We start from the raw sequence: 22,082 nt of genomic DNA, 5'->3' as shown, positions 1-22,082 counted from the left end.
GAATACACCTCCCATGAACCAAACATATATCACATAGGGATCTTGTTAAAATGCAGATTTTGCTATAGTAAATCTGAGGGAGGTGTCTGAGATTTTGCATTTCTAATGAGCTCCCAGGGGAAGCCTGGGCCATTGAGTAGCAGAAGACAAAATCAACAACAAATTTACTCTTATGGCTTAAAACTTATAACTGGGTCCATCCTAACACAGGTTTAAATTCTCTGGGAACATCCTCATAATTTTAATGTTCATTTCTTAAATCTGGACTGTTGCTATGATTTGTATCATCTCATGATCGATGTTGTTCTTTATGTAAGTGCTTGAGGCATCTCTTTTATCCCAAAAATTGTTTTTTTTTTTTTTTTTTTTTTTTTGGTTGTTGTTGTTCCAATTCACACCAAATAGGAAATATCTGTCTCCATTCTGGAGAGGACTCTGAGACAAGGAAATTATTCTAAAGGGTAGAAATCTTTGGAACAAATAACAGTTTCTAACATTCAATCTAGTAATCAAATCCATGGAAAGGCATTTGGGATAAGCTGCAGAGGCTGCCAACGTCCCTTAGCTTTTCAGTCTCATTCTCATCAACCAAAAGAACACTCTCCTATGTCAGTATGGAGGTTCCTCCAAAAATAAAAACACAACTGCCATATGATCCAGCTATACAACTCCTCAGCACTTATTCAAAAGAGTTAAAGTCAGCATACTATAGTGACACGTGCATTCCCATGTTGAAAGCAGCACAATTCATAATAGACAAGCTATAGAATCAGCCTAGATATCCTTCAACAGATGAATGGATAAAGAAAATGTATATATAGAGAATGGAGTTTTATTCAGCCATAAAGAAGTGCAAAATTATGTCATTTGCAGGAAAATGGATGGAATTGTGAGCATCATGTTAGGCAAAATAAGCTAGGCTCAGAAAGGCAAGTGTCATATATGAAATATGACATATGTGGAAACTAGAGGGAAGAAGGGGGATCTTGTGAAAATGAGAGGGAAACCATTAGGGAAGAGGATCAGGGGGAAAAAGAAGGAGAGGGCAAGGAGAATGAAATTGATCAAAACCTGGAGAATGAAATTGATCAAATTATGTTATATGCATGTACAAATACACACAATGAAACCCATTGTTCTGTATGATTAATATGTGCCAATAAAAAAATTTTTTTAAAGAACACTCTCCTGGAGGAGGAGGAGGTGGTGGAGGAGGAAGAGACAGCTTTCAGAACCACCAAACCAGAAGTTATGATGAAATCCAGGTGCCCGGACTGACATTAGCAAGGCACATTTTACTTTAGACCCACACTGCTTGACCTTGTGATGTTGGCAAAATCAGTGTGGCTTTCAGGTGGCCTAAACACCCATCGTTTGGTCCACTCAAATTGGTGAAGCAAGTAAATCCTGCCATTTTTTTGAAATTGGGGGGCGAGTGAGTGAGTGGGCAAGTGGTTCATAAGAGGACATGAATTCAGAAGAGGGGAAGATGGTCAGGGATAAGCAGAAAAAACACAGGTGAAACAGGCAACTGGGTACCACTTTCATACACAGGACCCACATTTAGAACTGCAAGAACATTTGCGCTCCTCATGATGCACTGGCCAGGTCGTTAAGCAGTTGATTTTCCAAAGTGTAAGTTAGAAAATAATGTACCAGGATAGAGATCAAAAACCCATTATACCAGCAGAGGGCCAGAAGGTGATAGAGATGAATGGAGAGGATGACTTTAATACATTGGCAAGTGGGGAGGACTCACTGGACACCTGACTGTATGCCCTTCCCAAGGAGCCTGCTGCATCTCACAGCCTGCAGAATGGGACAAGATCTTTGGATTTTTAAAGGAAAATCTCCCAAATTTAAAGTGTACCACACAGTTTAATTTTTAAAACCTTGAGCTGGCCAAAGAAAATGACTTTGGGATTAGATGTGGCATCTGGGATGCTGGTTTGCCATCCCTGCCCCTCAGTTGTCCTCCCTGCTAGAAAGCAGAGTGCTAGTTATAGCTGTAAGAGGGTGGCTCCAGTTCCTCCTTATGACAACAGTGGGCTGCAGTGATCTCACTGCCTATATAAAAAACCGGTGACTAAAGCTCAAATTGCTTTCAGTTGTAAAATCTAGGATTTCAAGTAGCATGTTAATGACATCATCTTTAACTCCCAGTTCCTCTGTGGTTTAGAGTGAGTCATAAAAAGTACTAGATCATCTCACGGTTTTTCTTTAGGAGGGGGGAAAAAACCCCAAAAACCACTAAATAAAAGCTATGTTTAATAAGCAATCCTTTATTCACCCTCGAACCAAAGAAAAGTAACTGTGCCATTTTTTTCACAGGTTTTGGGAACTCTACCACTCTTATGTGGCAGTGTTCCCTGAGAATGACTACTGTTTATTCCAAGAATTGTTTTTGGATAAATAATCCAAGTTTGTGCAATATTTCTTGGCAAAAACAACCCCAGGTTCTGGGTACTACACTGGTTTATAAATTAGGAGGATGAATTGAATTTTGTGACTCAAGAGCCACCATTGAAAAATAAATCACCACTGAACCATTAAAAAGGTAGTCAAGTGGTATACAATGGTTACATGCACAGGAAGGAGGAAAAAAATTAAAAAAAAAAAATAACTTTTCTGCAAGCCAGGCTACTGGGAAGCTTTTGATTATAAACTTCTTTTGGGGGGGTAGGAAAATAATACCACTTATCCCCTGAGCAAGCAGACAGCCATGGTTTCAAATATCATTATAGTCAAAGACCCCAAAGCTACAACTGTAGCCCTAACCTCTAACTCTCTAATCTTTATTTTTAGCTTTTCAAAAGACATCTCTTGGAATTATTTACATTTTTATGTTTCACAGCTATTCATGTATTCAGTCCTACAGGGACCCTCTAAACTTTTCAGAAAATGTAAAGCCTAAATGTTGCCAAGTAAGATTCTTGGGTGGCTCCTGCAAGACTCTGTACTTTCAAAACAACCAACTTGCCCTTTTCCATTTTCTCATGACCAGAAAATGGTAGTAACCCCTGGTTGCGGTAGTTAACCCAAGGCTCTCCTCATACAATAGGCAACAGCAGCTCAGACCACCCGCAGCAAATAAGCTTTTCCTATGTATTGCTCAATCTGCTTAAGGACCCAGGGATACATTGAATCTTTCCAAAAACCTAAACTTACTAGCCTGGCCTTATATTCCCCCAACTTATATGTGTGGAACTTCCTGCTTAATTTTTCCACCATGTTTCCCCAAGTTTTCCTCTGTGATTGACACCTGTTGACATGGTAGCTCATGAAGCTAGAGTCTGATAATCTCATATGGGGTAACAGGCTTAGCACTCTGAGGGGTACACAGTATGCGCAAAGTGTCAGCTAGTGTCAGTTTTTCTTTCCCATAATATAATATAAATTCATCAAAGACGAAATCTTTAAGAAGACTTCTTAGAAGAAAATGATCTCTAACAAGCTGCAGGAAGCTGTGATATAGCTGTTCCCAGCGTGTGGCAGGCTAAGAGTTTATCATCATTATTATTTCCTAATCAAAACACACTGTAAGGCTTACCTCGCCATCAACATTCTGCAAACCATACTGCTCGCAGATGGAGACCAGCTTCTTCCGGTTCAGGTGACCATCCCGGGTGATCCCCAGATCATCACAAACCTCTTGCAGTTTCTCCTCTATCCAGTCTTGGGGAGGGGAAGACCCACTCTGTGAGGCACTCAAGTCATCTGGGTTCCAAAACCGTAGCTGGCCTGAAATCAGAGTGCATACTGTGTTGTCTTCCAAAGGAATTGCAAAGAGTGAGTGCCTATTCTTAAAAAAATGTACTTTTTGAAAATAAATATTATAAGAAAAAGTTGAATATTACAAGAAATGTTGATCTCATTCTTATTTTGGTCCTGATGTTCCTACAGGTACTTTTTTAGAACCAACAGGCAATTCTTTGCTCCATGGCAGTCAACCTGAGTAAGGAATATCCTTCCTGTGCAATACTGCACAAGCTCTGAGACCTGTTTTATTTCACCTAACAACACAAATTTAGGCTGTCAGGTGATCACATAAGAAGGCTGGTTGAGAGCCACCCCGAAGTGTTACAAGCCCTGCTACAACTACAGCTTCCAGTTTTATTTCTAATTTCTAAGTACTAGAGTATCTTTTACTAAGAAAAAAAAATATTTCATGATGATCATCTCAAGATTTGCCTCTTTCCAGAGTCTGTACATGAATATTCTGACCTATAGAAACCAAACAATCCAACTTGAAAGACTCATGGGTTGCAAGCTCCAAGTTCCTAATCATCTGTAATATGAAGGGTAAGTTCTATTTGAAGACAGAAATCAAACTATTTATTTAAACATCAAGACTATTTATCCTTTATTAAAAGTGCCTACTTCTAAATTGTCCACTTACATATTAGAGAGTCTGTAAAGTTGTCACTTAAACATGAGATAATTACTAGCACAATTTTGTGTGCCTGGAGGAACCTCAGAGGGTTGAGAGGAGCACTCAGTGCTATTTCTGCTATTTATCGACAAAAATTAAGCCCATTACTGCTGTGTCTTTCCAGGCTGGAGATCTAGAGAGAACATGTTGTAATTACATTTAAGAACAGTTAATCCCAGATAGGCAGTGAAATGGTTTGAGAGCTTGTCAGCTGGACCTCAGTGCCACCTGGTGGTCAGAGGATCAACGTGTTCTAATGCTTACATACACTGGAAACTATAAGGGATGCATATTAAAATACTATTTAGGGTAGGCTACTATTTAGGTTAGTGCTGTTCAATTAATTAAAGAGTCTTTATAAAGAGAAGTTAGCCACATTGTAGTTGCCATCTTTTACATGATGTTAAAAGCTAGGAGTTTAAAACTATGAGCTATCAACTGGGATTGAATTTTTTGTAGCTGCTGTTCCTAACGTTTATTCCTAACCAGCCTCCAGAGAAGATGCAGGAGGTAGGGTATGGGGAGTGCCCAGCCCAGGCCTCCCCTCCCCAGCAGGTCCCCACATGCTCAGCTCTTACCTTCTGCTTCATACTCTTCACCGCGTTCCGTCTTCCAGTGCTACAGAGGACAAGAGATGATTAGTGTGCTTTTGAAATTATTCAGAAAGAAATTCTAGCTTTTCCTAGACCAGATCACTTTCTGGCTCTGAAATCATCATCTGGGTGGTCATATGATTTTACAGCCTGCCAATGTTTCTATCCAGGAGGGTTCTCTTCAGTTAACCAGGTGACTCCTGTGACACTGAATATGGTCTTCTGCAGAATCTCACCAGGGATTTGTCCTTCTCATCTGGGAGGTCACTTATTCAACAGCAAAACCCATTAAACTAAGCTGAAGCAAATATTCAGAATCCATCAAGAAAACAAAGGTTTGTATGCATGCATTTATGAACTTGTTCTTCAATAAATGTGTACTGAATGCTTATTTTTGTGCTAGGTCTTTATGAGCAGAACCAGCATATTTCCTGTCTCACAAAGTGTACATTGCTAATGAAGACATGCTGACAAGAAAACAGGAAGTACACAGGATGATGTTTTAAGTGTTGTGACAGAGAATTCAGGATGCTATGATGGTGCCTACATGAGACAAATTCAGACTCAGTAGACAGGGTAGATTTCCTGGAAGAAGCAAGGTCTAAGCTGAAACCCCCAAGGATGAACTACAGAGAGTGAAGGGAAAGGAGGGAGAAGTTATCATTTGCTGAAGCAAGGGGGAATAAATGAGCTTTGTGTGCCTGTGGCACAGTGAGCAGAGAGATGCAAACCAAAATATGAAGGCTAGAAAGCTTGAGTTAAATTAAATATAGATTACTAGAAAATTATATATTACTAGAAAATTTCAGTAAAAGTAGTAAACCTTATCTATATTGGACCATTTAGCCATCTTCTCACTACTTTTTAGTGAGTCTTCCCCAGGGTCACATCATGTGGTTTATGTACTGGCAAAACCACCCAGCCAAGAGCACAAGTCGGGACCAAAGTCTGCTGTTGCCCTACTTTGCAATCTTCTTCAGCCAGCTGCAAACATGGGTCTTCAGTGACTTCAGCCTCTCCAGTCAGCAACCCAGTGCTCCCACTCCTACTGGGAGATTTTAAACCTCAGGCAGAAATACAACTCTATGAAGGCAGCTGCCGTTGATGGCAAATAACCAGCCCATTCTCTGGGGTGGTCAAACTACCTAAGATGAGTTAATTTCTTTGAATCCTGAAATAAACTCAGCAGCAAAAATAGGTCTCATTGCCTCCTGTCTCCAGACCTGGATTCCTCAAGGCAGATGGAGTGCCACCTGAAGAGTCCTTGGATTAAACAGTAGTTTGTTCAAGTTGGCATGAGTTGAGGTTCTCCTTTTGGGTCACTTAAGCACATCTACCTCATTCTCCACACTGTCTGTAGTTCTCTTAAATGAGGATCGAGTATCGACCATGATTTCATAGAACCTTATTATACTTAGAAAGACACTGAAGATAGTACAGATTCAGGAGCTTGCCTCAAGGGAAACCCCAAACTGACAATGCTGAGACGGATTATTCGTGTCATATGGAAGGCAACAAAATGAGTATGTTCACCATGGCTCATTCAGGTTACAATTGAAAGTCACTAGTATACAAGGTGGTGATGGAAACTGAATCAGTAGGGCACAGAGTGACCTGCATTTTTTCTTGATTATAGTTTTATCAGCTCACGGGTGGCTGTGTAAGGCAGGGCGGGGACAAGAGGTGAGTGGCAGAGTCAACAGTTCTCCATGGATTTCCTCACTTACTTCTGGTCAGAATTCAACTGCATTTTATATATGAAATTTAAATCAATAAAGCCCCACTAGTAAAAGCATCCAGTCTGCCTGTCCCTCCGTATTTATTTCCTTATCCTTATCCAATAGAGCAAATGATTTAAATGCTCACTCTACTGTGGCATCCACAATTGTGAAAATTCATTATTCATTATTTAAACACCCTAGAACTAAATCCATTAAGCCCACCTACAACAAATCAAATAGGGTTTATGATCTAAGAATTATAGGTCAAAATAAAACCTCTCACACCACAAATGAGATGATTTTTTAAAATAGCAGACACTGATGGGAGAAACAGCAGGAGAATAAGTCATCACTGAACCCAAACCAGAAGGAGAGCCCCAGCTGGGATATCTACTTGGAAACATGCAACACCAACACATACCTGCAAGGAATCCTTGGTAACAATTCTAAAGCAACAAATTATGTGTTGTTACACAGAAGTTGATTTATTACATTTGTTTATTCACATCTCAATTCATTTTAAAATTGAGTTCAAAGAACCAAGGTGCTCTAATATACTGTTTTCCAACATCTCATGGTCTGTGGGACTACATGCATATTTCAGGTTGACTGGGACAGTACCTGCTTGCTGCTTTCTTTCCTCAATTCTCAACCCAACTAATAAGAGATCAAGTGTGAAGCCTACAGCATAGACCTGGGAGCCAGACTGCCTGGTATCAAATCCTGGCTTATCTATCAGGTTGACTTAGGCAAGTTTCTTGACCTATCTATAAAATGGGAATAAAACAGTATAGTACAGATTTCATATAGGTAAGAGTAAAGTGATTAGAATTGTGCCTAAGCAATATAAAATGTTGGTTTTATTAGACAGGTGTGCATATAATTGATATTAAATTTATATATTTATATTTGTAGAAATTTTTTTCATTACTATATTTAAAGTATTCATTTGGGTAGGCCTGAGGATGTGTCCCTTATTCATTTAAATTGATAAGAAAAAAGTCAAGTCTCTAACAGTGATGCAAATAATATTGACAATTCACATAAGAGGCAACAAAATTGAACGAATTTGGGGAAAGGTTTTTCTCAGTACCAAAAGTGGGTATAAATTAAAACCAAGAAATCATAATTGTTTGTATTAAATTAGCAAAAGATAACTTTAAGATATAACTCCTATTACAATCATTACAGTTTAAAATAGGCCTTTTTATATATTACTTGAAGCAATGTAAATGAATATTATTCTTTTACTTATGAAAATGGCATTATGTGTCAAAAGCAATAAAAATATTCATACTCCTTGTCCCAATAAATTTGCTTGGCTAGCCAAAGGCAATATAATCAAAGATAGAAAGAAAAAAGTCACAGGCATAAATATGTGTATTATAGCACTTTTTGTAACAATAAAATATTGAAAACAGCTTAAATATTCAACAATGGGGGCATAAAGTATAATGATACATCATAATATAGTCATTAAAAAAATAATTAAGAAACCATGAAGGAACATGAAAAAAAAAATCCCAACAAACACTAAATGAAAGAGCATAACAAAAATGCCATCTACACTATGATTACTGCTGGCAAAAATATTTATACAAACAGACAAAAACTGGAAGGATATGGAGATAATAAAAATAGATACGTTTTGGTTGAGGAACCACAGGAAGCAATTTTCCATTTCCTCTACTGTTATAAATGCTGTTGATGCAACATAAATAGGCACAACTTTCACTATGTCTTTTGCCCAAATGCCCTCAAATTCTCACTAAATTAATTCTTGTGACTTGGGGAGGGGGTTGAAGGAAGAATGTACTTATCTTCCTTTGGTAAGTACCATTCTGCAACACCTGCAATACCCTCCTGCCTTGTGACGGATGGAGAAGACTTGGTGGGTGCCTGAATGCTGCTTGGGTAGGCAAAGGGCTACCAAGGCCAGTGCCCTCTGAGCTTAGTGGCATGTGGAAAGGTCTGAGACACTTTCCTGAGACTTGCCTGGGAGACTAAGATCATCCCCCTTGAGTCAGTCCAATCCAAGAAGGCCAGGTATGGTACAGTTTTTGAACCCCAGGCAGCACCTTCACTTAAAAGGTTTCATATAAACTCATGAGGCAATTGGAGGTGGTGGGGTAAGGGATGATTTAAACATATTCTGAAGTCTAGGGGAAACAGTTTCCCAAGCACTTCTCCCACCACACTTTCTGAGAAACAGGAGCCAGCCTGCTAGAAGAAGCAAGCTTATACTAATGGGCACATTTCCATTCTAAGACCACCTCAACTGGCGACAAAGTTTATTACTCAGATATGATATCTGCCATGCTTCTCCCTAGTCTCACTGAGGGTAAGCACATGGCGGCTGGAAGTTTGTTATTAAATTGCAATTTCAGGGGGTGAGGTTTGGGGGGAGGGAGATCCAATTCATTCACAGCTCATTTATTTTCATTCTCACTGCCTGGAGCCAGTCATTCCAATTAAAAAGCTGGGGGAGAAGGAGAGGAGAGCAGGTTAGAAGGTTGGGGGATTAGATCATTCAGCTACTGAAACAGCACCAATAAAAGGAGCCATCATTCTGGAACAGGGTCCCTTAATTGCTGATGGTTTCCCCAGTGTAGTGAAAGCTGGCAGGTGGCCTCTAGACACTGATCTGTCAGGAGCACTGGAAGGGATATAATCATGAAAATCTTTGGATGAGCCAGGCTGAAGGGAGGGACAGTTGCTGGATGCATTTGCAATACTGAATTCATGAGGAAGGATTTTCCTTTTCTTTCTTTGAAATCTAATGTAGCTTCTCACTGGAGACAGAATGGGTATTAATGCACTTAAACATTACTCTGTAGGACTTCAGCCCCTCCCAACTCTGCAGGCAAAGTTGCAGAATGGATAAGCACAAAGGCTTGGCAGAGAGACTGTCTGGTCTGGCTTAACCACTTGCTGAGACCTCCCCAGTACCTTACTTTATCTGCCAACTGGGATGACACTCCTACTTACTTTGGGATGTGGAGACACGTGCTTGGCACTTAAGAAACTCAGCTATCATCATCATTTAAGCTGGAACCATGATATGGTTAGGCGTTTGGACTTCAGAGCTATACTAGTGGGTTCATTTTCACCTTTGACCTTTACTGCCAGGGTGACCTTCAGCAAGTCACTTAATCTCTGTGTGCTTCAGTTTTCTTATGCATAAGTAACAATACTTGGCTCCAAAGTTAGGCTTCATTTTTGGAAAGCACTTGGAAGAGTGCCTGCTATGACTTAAGCCCTGAGCATTTGTGAAGTAAATAAGTATTACAATTATGAATCCTCCTAATGGGATGTTCAAAAGTAGGACAAGGGCAGAAGAAACAGTAGACTGACTGACCAGTGCCAGCTAGAAGAATAACACAGAAGAGATCCTTTAAAAACTACTGCTTTGATATGTTGACTAAATTGATTTAATCATTTCACAATGTACACTTGTGTTAAAACATCATGTGTATATCATAGACATACAGAACTTTTGTCAATTACACATTAACAAAGTTGGAGGAAAAAAACCAAAATCTACAGTTTTGATATGATGATTATGATGAAGCAATCATCTTTTGATTTAATTTAGGATCAGAGCCTCCCCAGGGGACCTTCTCTTGCAGACGATGTCTCCTGGGCTGCCACAGCTGGCAGGGGCTGTCCTGTGCTTCCTCATTAACATGCCAAGTGTACTGGCCAACAGCCCCATTGAGAGCAGACAGGGGAGAGAGTTACAGGTTGCCCAGTCCCAAAACAGTTACTTCAGAAAGCAGTCCCCAACCCCTGAGGCAGATAAAGGGAGCCCCTATGCCCACTGCACATCTCAATGTCATGCTGGCCATCGTGGATGGCTCTTGGGTTGTCCTACAGCTGGATGAAGTGCCCTGAACACTTCAGTTGCACAGAGGGCACCAATTTCAGGAATGCTTTTTGCAGGGACACCTGCTTGGGTGGACTGCAGAGCAGATGGCCTGAGTCTCTCATATCCCCGGCTTCCAGCCTCAAGGCCGGGCCAGCATCTGCAGCCTTTGGGTCTGGTACGGCCCCTGCCCACAATAGCCCAGTTGCCACCCCCCACAAGCCATCTGCTCCAGCGCAGACCTTTGTGCCCCACAGAATGTACGGCTAATTAAAATGATTATGGGGGCACACACAGGGCTATTCTTTCGCGGCAGAGGTTGCTGAGCTGATTTCAGCAGCCCCAGAGCATGAAGCAGTTTCTTTTTTGAATGGGGAAGGCCTTGTAAGCCTGGAGAGAAGAGGAAGGAAATTTACTAGAATAGCAAAGCTCCCCAGAGAAACTGAGCTGGAGTATCCCTTTTAAAAGGGAAGGGAAGCACATTTAGCAAAGCAAGACACTGACAAAAAAAAACCCAACAACAACAAAAAACAAACAAACAAACAACAACAACAACAACAACAACAAAAAACCCAGAAATTTGTTTAGGGAGAATGTCTATGAAAAACATGTCAGGACTTTTTAGAACCCAGTGTCAGTGGCACAGTTCACTCACAGGCCTACATATTTGTAAGGTCTGCACTCTGAGCTGGTTATTGGAAGCTAAGTGTGCCTAGGAGGGCTGCTTTTGTTTCAATAGGACATACTTTTCCTGGGACTGGGACTCATTTCCCACTCTGCTGCCTTGGAAGGAAAAGGCAAAGGAGGGCCTGACAGCTCAGCTCGAGTCTCTATTCTGAACTCCAGGATAAGCTGCTCAGTGGCAGGCTGTCATGACTAGAATGCAAATCAATGCCTTAATCTTTAAAAGCAATTAAATGCTACAAGTAAGTGCTGGGGATAACAGGAATGAATGCACGATTTCTAAATTCAAACACATCCTACTACACTGCCAGAAAATCTTCAGTACCACAGGTGTAAGGAAACATGGAATCAAAGAGTCTGAGCTGTGTCTTCTGCTATCAAGGTTGGGAGACTGCTTTAGATTACTGGATTTCAAAGTCTTCAAAGGGAAGGCACATTTTTATGTCCTTTCTGCTCATCAGAGTTGCTCAATGGATAGTTAACACTACTTTTCTATGTGGAACATATTTAATGGTATATTTGGAAAATGTTTAATCATTACTAAAATTAATTTTTGTTTTTTATCTGTTTCAGATTTCTCATAGAAAATGTATATTAGAAATTGTTGATCTGTCTGGGTATGGTGGTGCATGCCTATAATCCCAGTGGCTTGGGAGGCTGAGGCAGGAGGATCTCAAGTTCAAAGCCAGCCTCAGCAATTTAGTGAGGCCCTTGGCAATTAAGTAAGACCCTGACTCTAAATAAAATACAAAAAAGAGCTGGGGATATGGCTCAGTGGTTGAGTGTCCCTGAATTCAATCCCTGGTACCAAAAAATTAAAAATAAATAAAAAAATAAATTGTTGATCTGGAAGGAGGTGGGGCTAGATTCCAAGGGAATTCTCTCTAGGATCAAGTCAGGAAGGTTCACTGGGACACCAAGGTCTGAAAGTCTTGTTAGACAGATGTTGTATTAGCTTCAAAGGGGCTTCTCAGATCACTTTCAAGTAATCTACAATCGCATCTGGAATGAGTGTTTCATCTCTGGAAATAGCCAGATGATCTAATTAAGACTAAAGAAACATAAAGGCAAAGACTGGGATGCCATTAATAAATACATCCATCCTAGTCGGGCGTAGTGGTGCATGTAATCCAGGTGGTTTGGGAGGCTGAGACGGGAGGATCATGAGTTCAAAGTCAGCCTCAGCAACTAAGCAAGGCCTAAGCAACTTAGTGAGACCCTGTTTCAAAATAAAAAATAAAAAGGGCTGGGGATGTGGCTCAGTGGTTAAGTACCCCTGAGTTCAATCCCTGGTACTAAACAAATAAACAAATCAAACATACATCCTGAGGACATCACAGAATTTGATGGGGTAAATGGCATAGTAATGAAACTGCTTACTTTGTCAAAGACCGGAACAAAAAAATATAACAGGGGAGTAAAGAGAAAATAGCTGTGCTTCCACTACAAAAGATCTCAGCAGAACTTCTCTCAGTTAAGAAGTCTGCTCCAGAATTAAATATTGACTCTATACTATGTAAATGAATAATTCATGAAGTTTAACTACAAAGTTATGCATATATGAAAATGAACATAAGGGAAAGATAAGTTAGTTTCACACTTCTTAAAGAAGTTTGACTGTATTCGGAGTAGCAAAGTCAGCTTTTGGTTTTGGTGTGGGTGCCTTTCAACAACTACTACCCTTGTCCTGTCACTTCTGTAGTCCTAACACAAAGCCTGGATCCACCTGTCCATCCTTGGGCAAATATGGCAATCAGCTTTAACTTTTTCTCCCAGGTTCTCACTTAAGTTGCACTGTGCAAGCCAACCGTTTTGGCTTACACTACTATTGTCTAGAGTTGAAGAAATCATTGTTATGGCCTCTTATTCTTGATAAGAATCTTACTAGACCTATCTGTTCCCTGTGGAGGAAAACAGTTAACAAGGTGTCCCCTGTTTTCAACCAGGACAGAAAGCAAAGTGGCCCTGCCCCAAATGTATTAATTGCACAGTCTTTCCTACCAGGTCTGAAGAATACAGAAGAGAATAATTGAGAATTAGTGTTTTTCTTTTCCTCCTCTCCACCTACCTCAAAAGAAACATGAGCATAAAATTCAAGGTCAGTTCAGTAGATCCCACATAAAAACAGAGGAAAAATGTATACTTCCAAACCTGAAAATCTCACTTCTGTTTCTTAATGAAGTAAAGAACAAATAGCAACAACCAAAACCTTCTCATTAATCGCACCTCAGGTTGGAATCAAGACTGTGTTCTTTATTTGCCTGAATTAATTCAAAATAGAATGTCCTGTTGAATTGACTTCAGTGAAAATGACACCATGAAAAAAGAAAAATCACCGCTTTTCTTTTGATACTACCCAGATGAGAGGTCAGATGCCCAAGGGATCCATTTGCCACAGAAACACACTAAATTGGAAGTTGAATGCATGTTGCAGACTGCAAGTGGGACCTACCTGTCACTTGTGAATTAGCACATTCTGCTTCAGGGTTTCCAAATGAAATTCTGAAACACCGCACTTCAGTGTTGAAAATTTAGCGAGATTACAGCAGTCTTTTCCCTACAGAAGGGCTTTATTGCCTTCTAAACTAAACTTGGTAGGGGAGACATGCTTAATAGCTAGGTTAGAGAGTCTCAGTTTCAGCAGGAAAGAATCAAATTGCCTGATAAAAGCACTGGGGGAGGGAGGGGAGATAGGATGGAGACTATTAAAATGTTTACAACTTATATTGAGGCTTTAACACAGATATAGTGAAACAAAAAACACCTTGTAACAAGGTGTGTTTTCCTATGTTCTGCGCAGGAAGGGAGCTACCCCACAGTGACAATGTGGGTTCTCACCCATAGCACATCACAATGGTGCACCGTGAACAGTCCCCAGATGAGCTCCGAGTTGCTTGTGGCTAATGAAGCCTGAAGCTTCACATGGGACTTACATTAAATATAAATATAGTTGCTTCAAAGCAATCTCCATAATAGCCTCGTTCATGCTCATCTGTATTTCTAGATGTTTTCCTGAGTGGGAGAGAAAGGGTGGAGTTATAGGTAGACTGCAGAGAATTATGTCTGCTGAGAATTACTGATAATTTTGGTTTTGCTTGTAAAATGCCTCTCAAATAAGGATGGAGAAAAACACTGGGAACCAGTAATCCAGGACCTACGAATGAATTCTTGTCAGTGACAGCAACCTCCCTTACTATGGGGTAGCCCTAGAGGGCAAGGGGGAGGAGGTATTGCTTTGTCTTTTCAGATGACTGCTCACTTACCCTGATGAGATGAGTTCCTAGCAGGAAACAAGTCACCTGGGGACAGCTTTGACAGGTGCTGACACTGCTTCCTCCTACTGCCCACCCCTCGGCAAGTCCTCAGGTAAATAAAACTATTGTTTGATTCAACAAGGAGTAAAAATTTAGTCTCTTGTTGGGTAGACCTCCCCTCTTTTAACTTCTGACAACAGGTTCAGGTTTGAGAACTGTCTTCATCCAGAAACTCTACAGTTCCTTTCAGAAACTGCAAACCTAAGGCAAGCCAAGAATCTTACCTTCTCCTAAGCCAGGGCCCAGGAATCAAATCCACGACTTGATTAAGAAGGCTGTCTCTAGCTGCCCATCTGGCTATTTCCTATGAAATATTTACATCAGGGGAGAACCAGGCCTACGCCCTCCCTCAGTATTGCCTGGGGGCACTGATGTGAAGTATGAGCCCAAGGGATAGATTCATAGTACCTCCAAAGATGGGACAAGAGGGACTCAGGCAACCAAAATGGGAGGAAAAAAGAAGCCAACTGTACAATAAAGAACTCCTGATAGGTTCAGACACCTTGTGAGAGTAAATACCCTCCACAGATCACTAAGAATTGCTTCTGCCCCGCACTCCCCAGTGGGAGCCACTCTAGAATGGGGAAGATTACTCCAACTTCTGGGAGACCTAGACAGCTTCTGTAAGGGGACAGGGTTTCCAGAGAGGGCCTGTGCCTCCCAGCATATGAACTTCTGCTGGCTGACTGAGTGACTCTCTACTGCTGAGGCTAATGCAGAAAGTGGCCAGGAATAGGAATGCCATGTTCACATGGGGTGTGCAACAGGACCAGCAGGCTGACAAAAGAACACTGTGAGGCCGTGTGCATTGACTACAGCAGTGAGTGTGATCTGCAACTGGGGTTGCTGCATAGGGCTGGGATTTGCCATTTTAATTACCAAAGAGAGTGTTGAAAATGCTACATGAGAAGTTTTTAATTTTTTTTTTTTTTTTTTTTTTTGTTAAGGGGGATTGAACTCAGGGCATTTGATCACTGAGTCACATCCCTAGACCTATTTTTGCATTTTATTTACAGACAGGGTCCCACTGAGTTGCTTAGCACTTGCTTTTGCTGAGGCTGGCTTTAAACTCATCTCCTGCCTCAGCCTCCAGAGCTGCTGGGATTATAGGTGTGCACCACTGCACTCAGTGAGAACCTATTAATTTTTTAAAGAGATGAATTGTTTTAAAAAATGACAGGATTCACTTATAAAACACTTCATTTTTAGGCAAGAAGTGATTGAGCTTTCATTTGAACGCACTTTTGGCAATTAAAAAAAAAAAAAAAAGGGCAGGGCAAGAATGGCTTAACAATCTATGGAAGCAGGATTGCTGAGAACAGAAATCCAGAGAAATGATCCTCTCTGGGCCTCTATCTGCAGTTCTACTGAAGGAACCTGGAGAACACTGCAGATTCTGTACATAGCATCAAGTGGTTATACCCAAGAGGTTTCTGGAGGATGTAAGGAAAGCACATTGAGGCTGGAATGACTCTTCCAATACAATCTTTACAAGTAGAAAGATTTTACCCAGGCTTAGACTTCAACTCTTCTTTTTATTTATACATGAAACCAAAGTTTCACTTTTTACATGACTCTCACTAGGAGTCCAGTAGATAAGATATAATAAGAATATAAGAAATGCATTGACAGCAACTGTCAGCTCTGCCCAAGAACTTATGGGGTATCATATCAAAAAATAAGTAACCACTTAATCTCTTAACACCAAATAATAATCTCTTAAGAACAGTTGGCGAATTGGATATTGGACTTAAAAGTCGCTTCCAAATAAAACATACCTACTAAAGTGTTTGAGACATTTTAATCATTTTTAGCTCAGTTCATAGAGTGCTTGCCTGTCATGCACAAGGCCCTGGGTTTGATCCCCAGCACCCCCCGCAAAAAAAAAAAAAAAAAAAAAAAAAAAAAAAATATATATATATATATATATATATATATATATATGCATTGCCATTTTTTTTTTCAGAGAGAAGCATCTCACTTATTTCACCCTACCCAGAGTTATGAAATGGACTTTATGTAGTGAAATGATACCTCTCTTATGCAAGATAAACAGTGTTATGAACACTGAAATATGTCAATTACTTGCCTCCTTGAAATTGTATATGTGAAGTTTTGTGCATGTGGGTTTATGTGTTTTCCTGGGAAATCTGAATTTTCAAAGGGACCTGAGACAGGGGAAGACCACTAAAACTGTACTTGAAGTGGAAACAACCCCTGCCCAACTGACCCACCCAGGGGACCCTGATGTTCCAGGCAGCGTTTCCCTTCTCCTTGTTTTCAGCCATTATGTCTCACCCACAATCCCCTTCCCTAGTTGCTTTTCTTCTCTTCCCACTCACAATTCTGTCACTTCTAGGGTGAGGACAAATAGCATTTGTTTTAAAAAATGATGCAGACTTCTTCTGTTTGGCAGACTGCTTGTATGTTCTTGTAAACTTCAGTATTTATTGCCAGTTTCATTTCTGCTCAATACTTGGGTTTCTAGTTAACTCTGGGTTTGTGAGTATTCTGGAAAGTTGAGGATACCAGATGTATGATTGCTGGAGAAATATTGGAAGCATGTTTCCTGTAGATTTTAGTGAGCTCAGCATGGGTGTTAGACAGCCATGAACACACACTCAATTAGCTGGCAATCTACAGACCACTTTCAGGAAGTTGAGGTGCTCTGTCTCTTTTCCAGTGTATATTAGTATTTGAAATATTTGCAGCCCCAATCTGAGCTGGGATTTGCAAGAAATATTTAGAGCTTGCTCAGCATGGCATTTTCAATCATATTCTGTAAGTGGGATGCTGGTAAATGAGCCATAAAAAAGAATAAAGAAAATGTTACTGCTGCTCCTTTATTGGTAGATCATGACAATATGCAAAGTGAACAGAGGGAGCTGAGGGAGGGAGACATGCTGGAGAGGGAGACAGACCTGGGTGTGTCAGAACCAGCAGGAAGAACAGTGGCAACTGCTGAGCAGAGGGAAAGTGTCCCTGCTTGGTATCTTGAGGCAAGAATGGAGTATAAGAGCTATAAGAGCTGCTTTAGCATATCACAAAAGATAAGATACAGGCTCTTAAACTACTTGAAAATGTAGCTTTCATTTCCTACCTATAAAAGGGTGTTGTTTTATAGTTTAGAATGGGGGAAAGGGAAAGATTTTACTAACGCTTTAAATTACTAAAAAAAAAAAAAAAAAAAAAAAAAAAAAAGGCTGTATATACCATGGGGATGGGATATATTCCCAGGAAGAGCTAGAAGTAGAAGACCCCTGATGATATAAAAATAGCTGAAATCTAAACATAAGCACATTCAGAATGACAGTACTCATTCTGAAACTCGAAACCAAGGAGAAAACATTCAAACAGAAAGATCAACCTCTACGTCCAAAAGACAAGTAATAAGATTAACGAGAGGTTGGTAACTAAGAAAAGTCTGCTTTGCATCTTCGATGCCTTTCCTTCTCCCAGCTCCGTACTCCTGCTCCCCAGCTCCATGTGCTGTCCAATTCCTTACCTCATTGCAGTCACCAGTCGGGATGTGTGAAGGCCGCGCTTCTTCATCTAGTGGTTCAATTACTGTCACCTCTGCAAACTCCTCCACAGATTCTTGAAACTCAGGCAAGGACCTTCGTCCATAACGCTTCCCACCTCTAACATATTTGGGCTGAGCTTCTAGGGAGCAGTCTGGACAGGGAGACAAGAGTTGAGGCCACATTACATGAGAATCTCAGCCCCGAGCTAACATTCACAGCTGTCGGACACAGCCTCTTATACCAGCCCCGAAATAAACCACCACTGTTTGCCAGCTGTGGTGGCCGTGGGCGTATGTGAGCTATTGGGTCAGATGCAAAGCACAACTTCTAATTCGAATGATTTATAGCAGCCCAAGTAGATATCTGCAATGGTAACAGCAGGGATTTTAACTCAAAACTACAGAAGATCAGAAACAGTGAGAGATTATTTTTGTTCTTCTGTTTATTAAGCTGGTATTCTGCAGGTGGGGGATGAAGAAGGGAATGGAGAGGGGAAAAAAATTAACAAAGAAATAGATACCTGGGAGGAAGTCTTGGAAAATGGTAATGCAACAGACCTCACACCAGCACAGGAAAGTTAGCATCCACATCAGTTTGGAAACAAACTCCCTGACCTCAATGACTCCTTGGTCAACCATTCTACTTTCTGATCTATCAGACAAGTAGGAAGGTAGAGCAAAGAGATGGACACAGCAGGACCTAAACAATTAATGACAGCTAGTCACTTCTATGAAGTCGGGCATCAAGATCTCATTATCAAATTAAAAGCTGTGGAATAAAGTAACAAATGTAAAATGGTATTAAGAAAAATGACGTGTTATTTTTCTCTTCATGAGCTTCAGTGTTGTACAAAATAAAAAGGAATGTGAATAAGCGGGGAGCCATCTCTTGGCCTTCAAAGAGGACTTCAGCCTTCTGACGGAGTGCATCTTGGGTTCAACCTCCACCTTCGCCACCACCACCACTGCTGCTGCCATCACCACTGCCATCACCACCTTCACCACAATAACAGACTAGCCTTTTTCTACTATGAACAGCTTTAAAGCAACACAATAAATACTTCACTCTACTTGAATGTCATCTTGAAGAGTTTTAAAGTATCTTGCACAGCATTAGGAGAACAAACAATTCAATTAAAATATAAAAGGCTGGCAATGCTTTGATTTCTGTGGTCTTTTTGTCTATAGACACACTGTCTCTCTGGAGAACGCAATATGGGTTCTGTTTGAACATGACAGTCTTCACAAGATATCTCAGAACTCAAGACATGATGATTTTTAGGTGAGGTGTGTAAACACAGAGTCAGAATGAAGGTGGCTGATTAGATAAAAGTTGAAAGAACAAAAGCCTTCTTCTACTACCATGGAACCATGGTAGGTTCGTCCTTACTTTATGGCTTCCCAGGGAAGGCGATGACCCTGTTTGACTAGCCCTTGCCCTTCCTCTGGCACAAGCTCAGATTTCACAAGACTCACAAATGTGGTCAGAAGCATTCTGAGAATGCTCAGCAAAGCTCAGAGTGAAGTATTTATGCTGGCTATACAATCTCTAGTGATATTTATATCCAGCTTTTAAAAAGTCCCAGTCAAGTCATTTTTATTAGGTTGAGCGATTCTCTTACAGGAAATGTTCAAACGTATAAAATTTATATTGAAAATCACATGCATATTTGAAGGTACCTTTTCTCAGAAGGGAGTGTGTCAGCTTGTGGGGATTCAGGAGCGGCACAGACACCCGAGCTACTTGGCAGCTGACACCCACAGATGCTAGTCAGATAAGAGGCAATGCAGAACCATCCTTCATTTATTAGATATTCTTAAATTTTAGTGGCAGACAACAAGATACACCATTAGTGACTAGGGAACTTGGAAAAGATTAAAAGGAAACTTATAACCTCAGAAAATAGAACACAGGATTTTCCCAGTATGAGAACAAAGTCACGTTCAAGAGATGGAATTGACAGAGGACCTCTTAATTGCAGGCTGAACTTTTTCCAAAGGAAAAAAGCAACATTCTTAAAAAACCCCACTGTGACCTAGTCCTAAACTTACCTGTGGATAAAATAATTCCCTAGTTATTTACTACTAACTACCCCCTAGCGCAGGGAGCAGTGGTGGATTCCAAACAGCTCTTTCTCTAAGCAATAAAAGACAATAGATTGTGAACCATTAGGGACCTGGTGAAGTTGTGCTTTACTTATTTATTCACTTCTGCATTGCTAGGAATTTAAGATTTAAAAAAATATATTCTATTATAATAATCAATTTTGAGTAAACTTTAAGTTAATATCTTCTATAGAATGTACCTATGATAGTCAATTTCTAGAAAGATCTATTAAACTATATAATCTTTTGGAATAAAGATATTAGCCCACACAAAAGAAAAATAAGGTTTCCTTATCACTGAATTTTCAAAACCATCCATGTGACCAAAAGAGAATTAGACTCACACACCATTTAAAAACAGTTATCTCTTAGAATTACACTCTTACACATTTCTCTTCTATTGAGAACATTAATGTCATTGAAATTATATGATAAGAGGGGGAGAGAGACCATGAGAATAAAAAGGTCCAGAGAGAACATTCATGGTCCACAGCCACTGCTGTGTTAAGCATCTGAAAAACATGATTCTCCTTATTAGTCTCATCCAGGGTTTCAGAAGTCAACAGCAGCAGTCCACCAAACCATCCATGGCCAGGATATTAAGGCATTGGTACACTTAGACTAAAGAATGCCTTGTTCTTTCTTACCAGGCCCAATGAAATAGCAGCAAAACTGAAGCCCTGGGGAAAAACTAGTTATTTATTTTATGATGTATTCAAATGTAATATATATGTGTTTTTTAGGGTTTCATTCTGGAACAATCTTACCATGCCAGATGATATGGGGTCATTTGAATCATTAAGAAATGAAATTATTTACAACACATAGTTTCCTTTGACATAGATTTAAGTAATGCTCTGATCATGAGCTCCAAGGAGAAATGTGAAACGCCAATGAAATAAAGAACTGCTCTTGTCTTTGGTGTTTTAGTTCCTTGAAAGTGTATTTATGATTCTGCCTGGGGTATCTTACTTCTGAGTCATTTTTCTCTTCTTTCCCATTTTTTATTTCTCCTATTTAGCATGACTACATAAAAATAAATATAGGCTTTGAAGGAATGCATACCAGACCAGCCTGCCTTGAGGAGTCTCAGACCCATCCTGGGAGAGGTTATTGTAAATACACCATCCATAGTAAGGAGGCTTTGACACAGTCCTACCTGATCTCTAGGTTTTATTCCAAAAACCAAACACTTGCTTATGAGTAGGTGACAAAAGAGAAACCTTGGTTTAATCCCCTTAAGATGCTGGTAAAGTGGAAGAAACCAATAATCTCTACCAAGTAGGAAGGGCAAAAGACCTAAGATTCAAAATTCAAAAGATGAAGGGGGAAAAAAAGCCCTAACCCTTTTAATCTTAGAAATACAGCCTGGGGGCTTATTCTTTACTCCATGTCTCATTTGTTTCAAGAAGAGAAGCTCCAGAGCTGGGGTAATGTTCACCTTCCAGGTCAGCATGAACCTCCACACACAGGTATGACTTGTGACCAGAAGGTCCTGCACTTACAATAAAAAGAAAATTGAAACACAGCATCAGGGAGAAAGACAGTCCAAGTGGATGAGCCAACTGCAGGCAGGGAAAGAAACAACACTTGCTGGGGGCCATCTATGAGCCTGGGTAAACTCAGCAATGTTCGAGGGTAGTCACTGTCTTGGGAACTCCAAGATGGAAATCCCCTGGTGCGAGAATGCCCACTTCACACTAGCACCCTGAACTGCTCACAATTCAAGTTCAAATACAGCCTCCTGGAGATGGGTGTAGCCTGCCAAACACCAATCAACCTGTTTACTGCAAGACCCCTGCCACACTGACAAACAAGCATGAAAACAGGACTCCTCCCACTGA

At 40.4% G+C, this 22,082-nt stretch overlaps 1 protein-coding gene across 4 annotated transcripts in view; it reads right to left on the bottom strand.

The window, feature by feature from the left end:
- Positions 1-22,082, bottom strand: part of NIN (ninein) — a 100,444-nt gene that overhangs the window by 50,252 nt on the left and 28,110 nt on the right. For all 4 annotated transcript variants that reach the window (XM_079118846.1, XM_079118845.1, XM_079118848.1 and 1 more), the window contains exons 5-7: positions 18,115-18,284; positions 5,011-5,050; positions 3,551-3,741 (exon numbers count right to left, since the gene is read on the bottom strand). In XM_079118846.1, coding sequence (XP_078974972.1) covers positions 3,551-3,741; positions 5,011-5,050; positions 18,115-18,284 — 401 coding nt within the window. The remainder of the gene's footprint in view (positions 1-3,550; positions 3,742-5,010; positions 5,051-18,114; positions 18,285-22,082) is intronic.

Source organism: Sciurus vulgaris (assembly GCF_902686455.1).
Source record: "Sciurus vulgaris genome assembly, chromosome: 2".
Classification (NCBI taxonomy): domain Eukaryota; kingdom Metazoa; phylum Chordata; class Mammalia; order Rodentia; family Sciuridae; genus Sciurus; species Sciurus vulgaris.
This window is presented reverse-complemented; position numbering and strand designations above follow the sequence as displayed.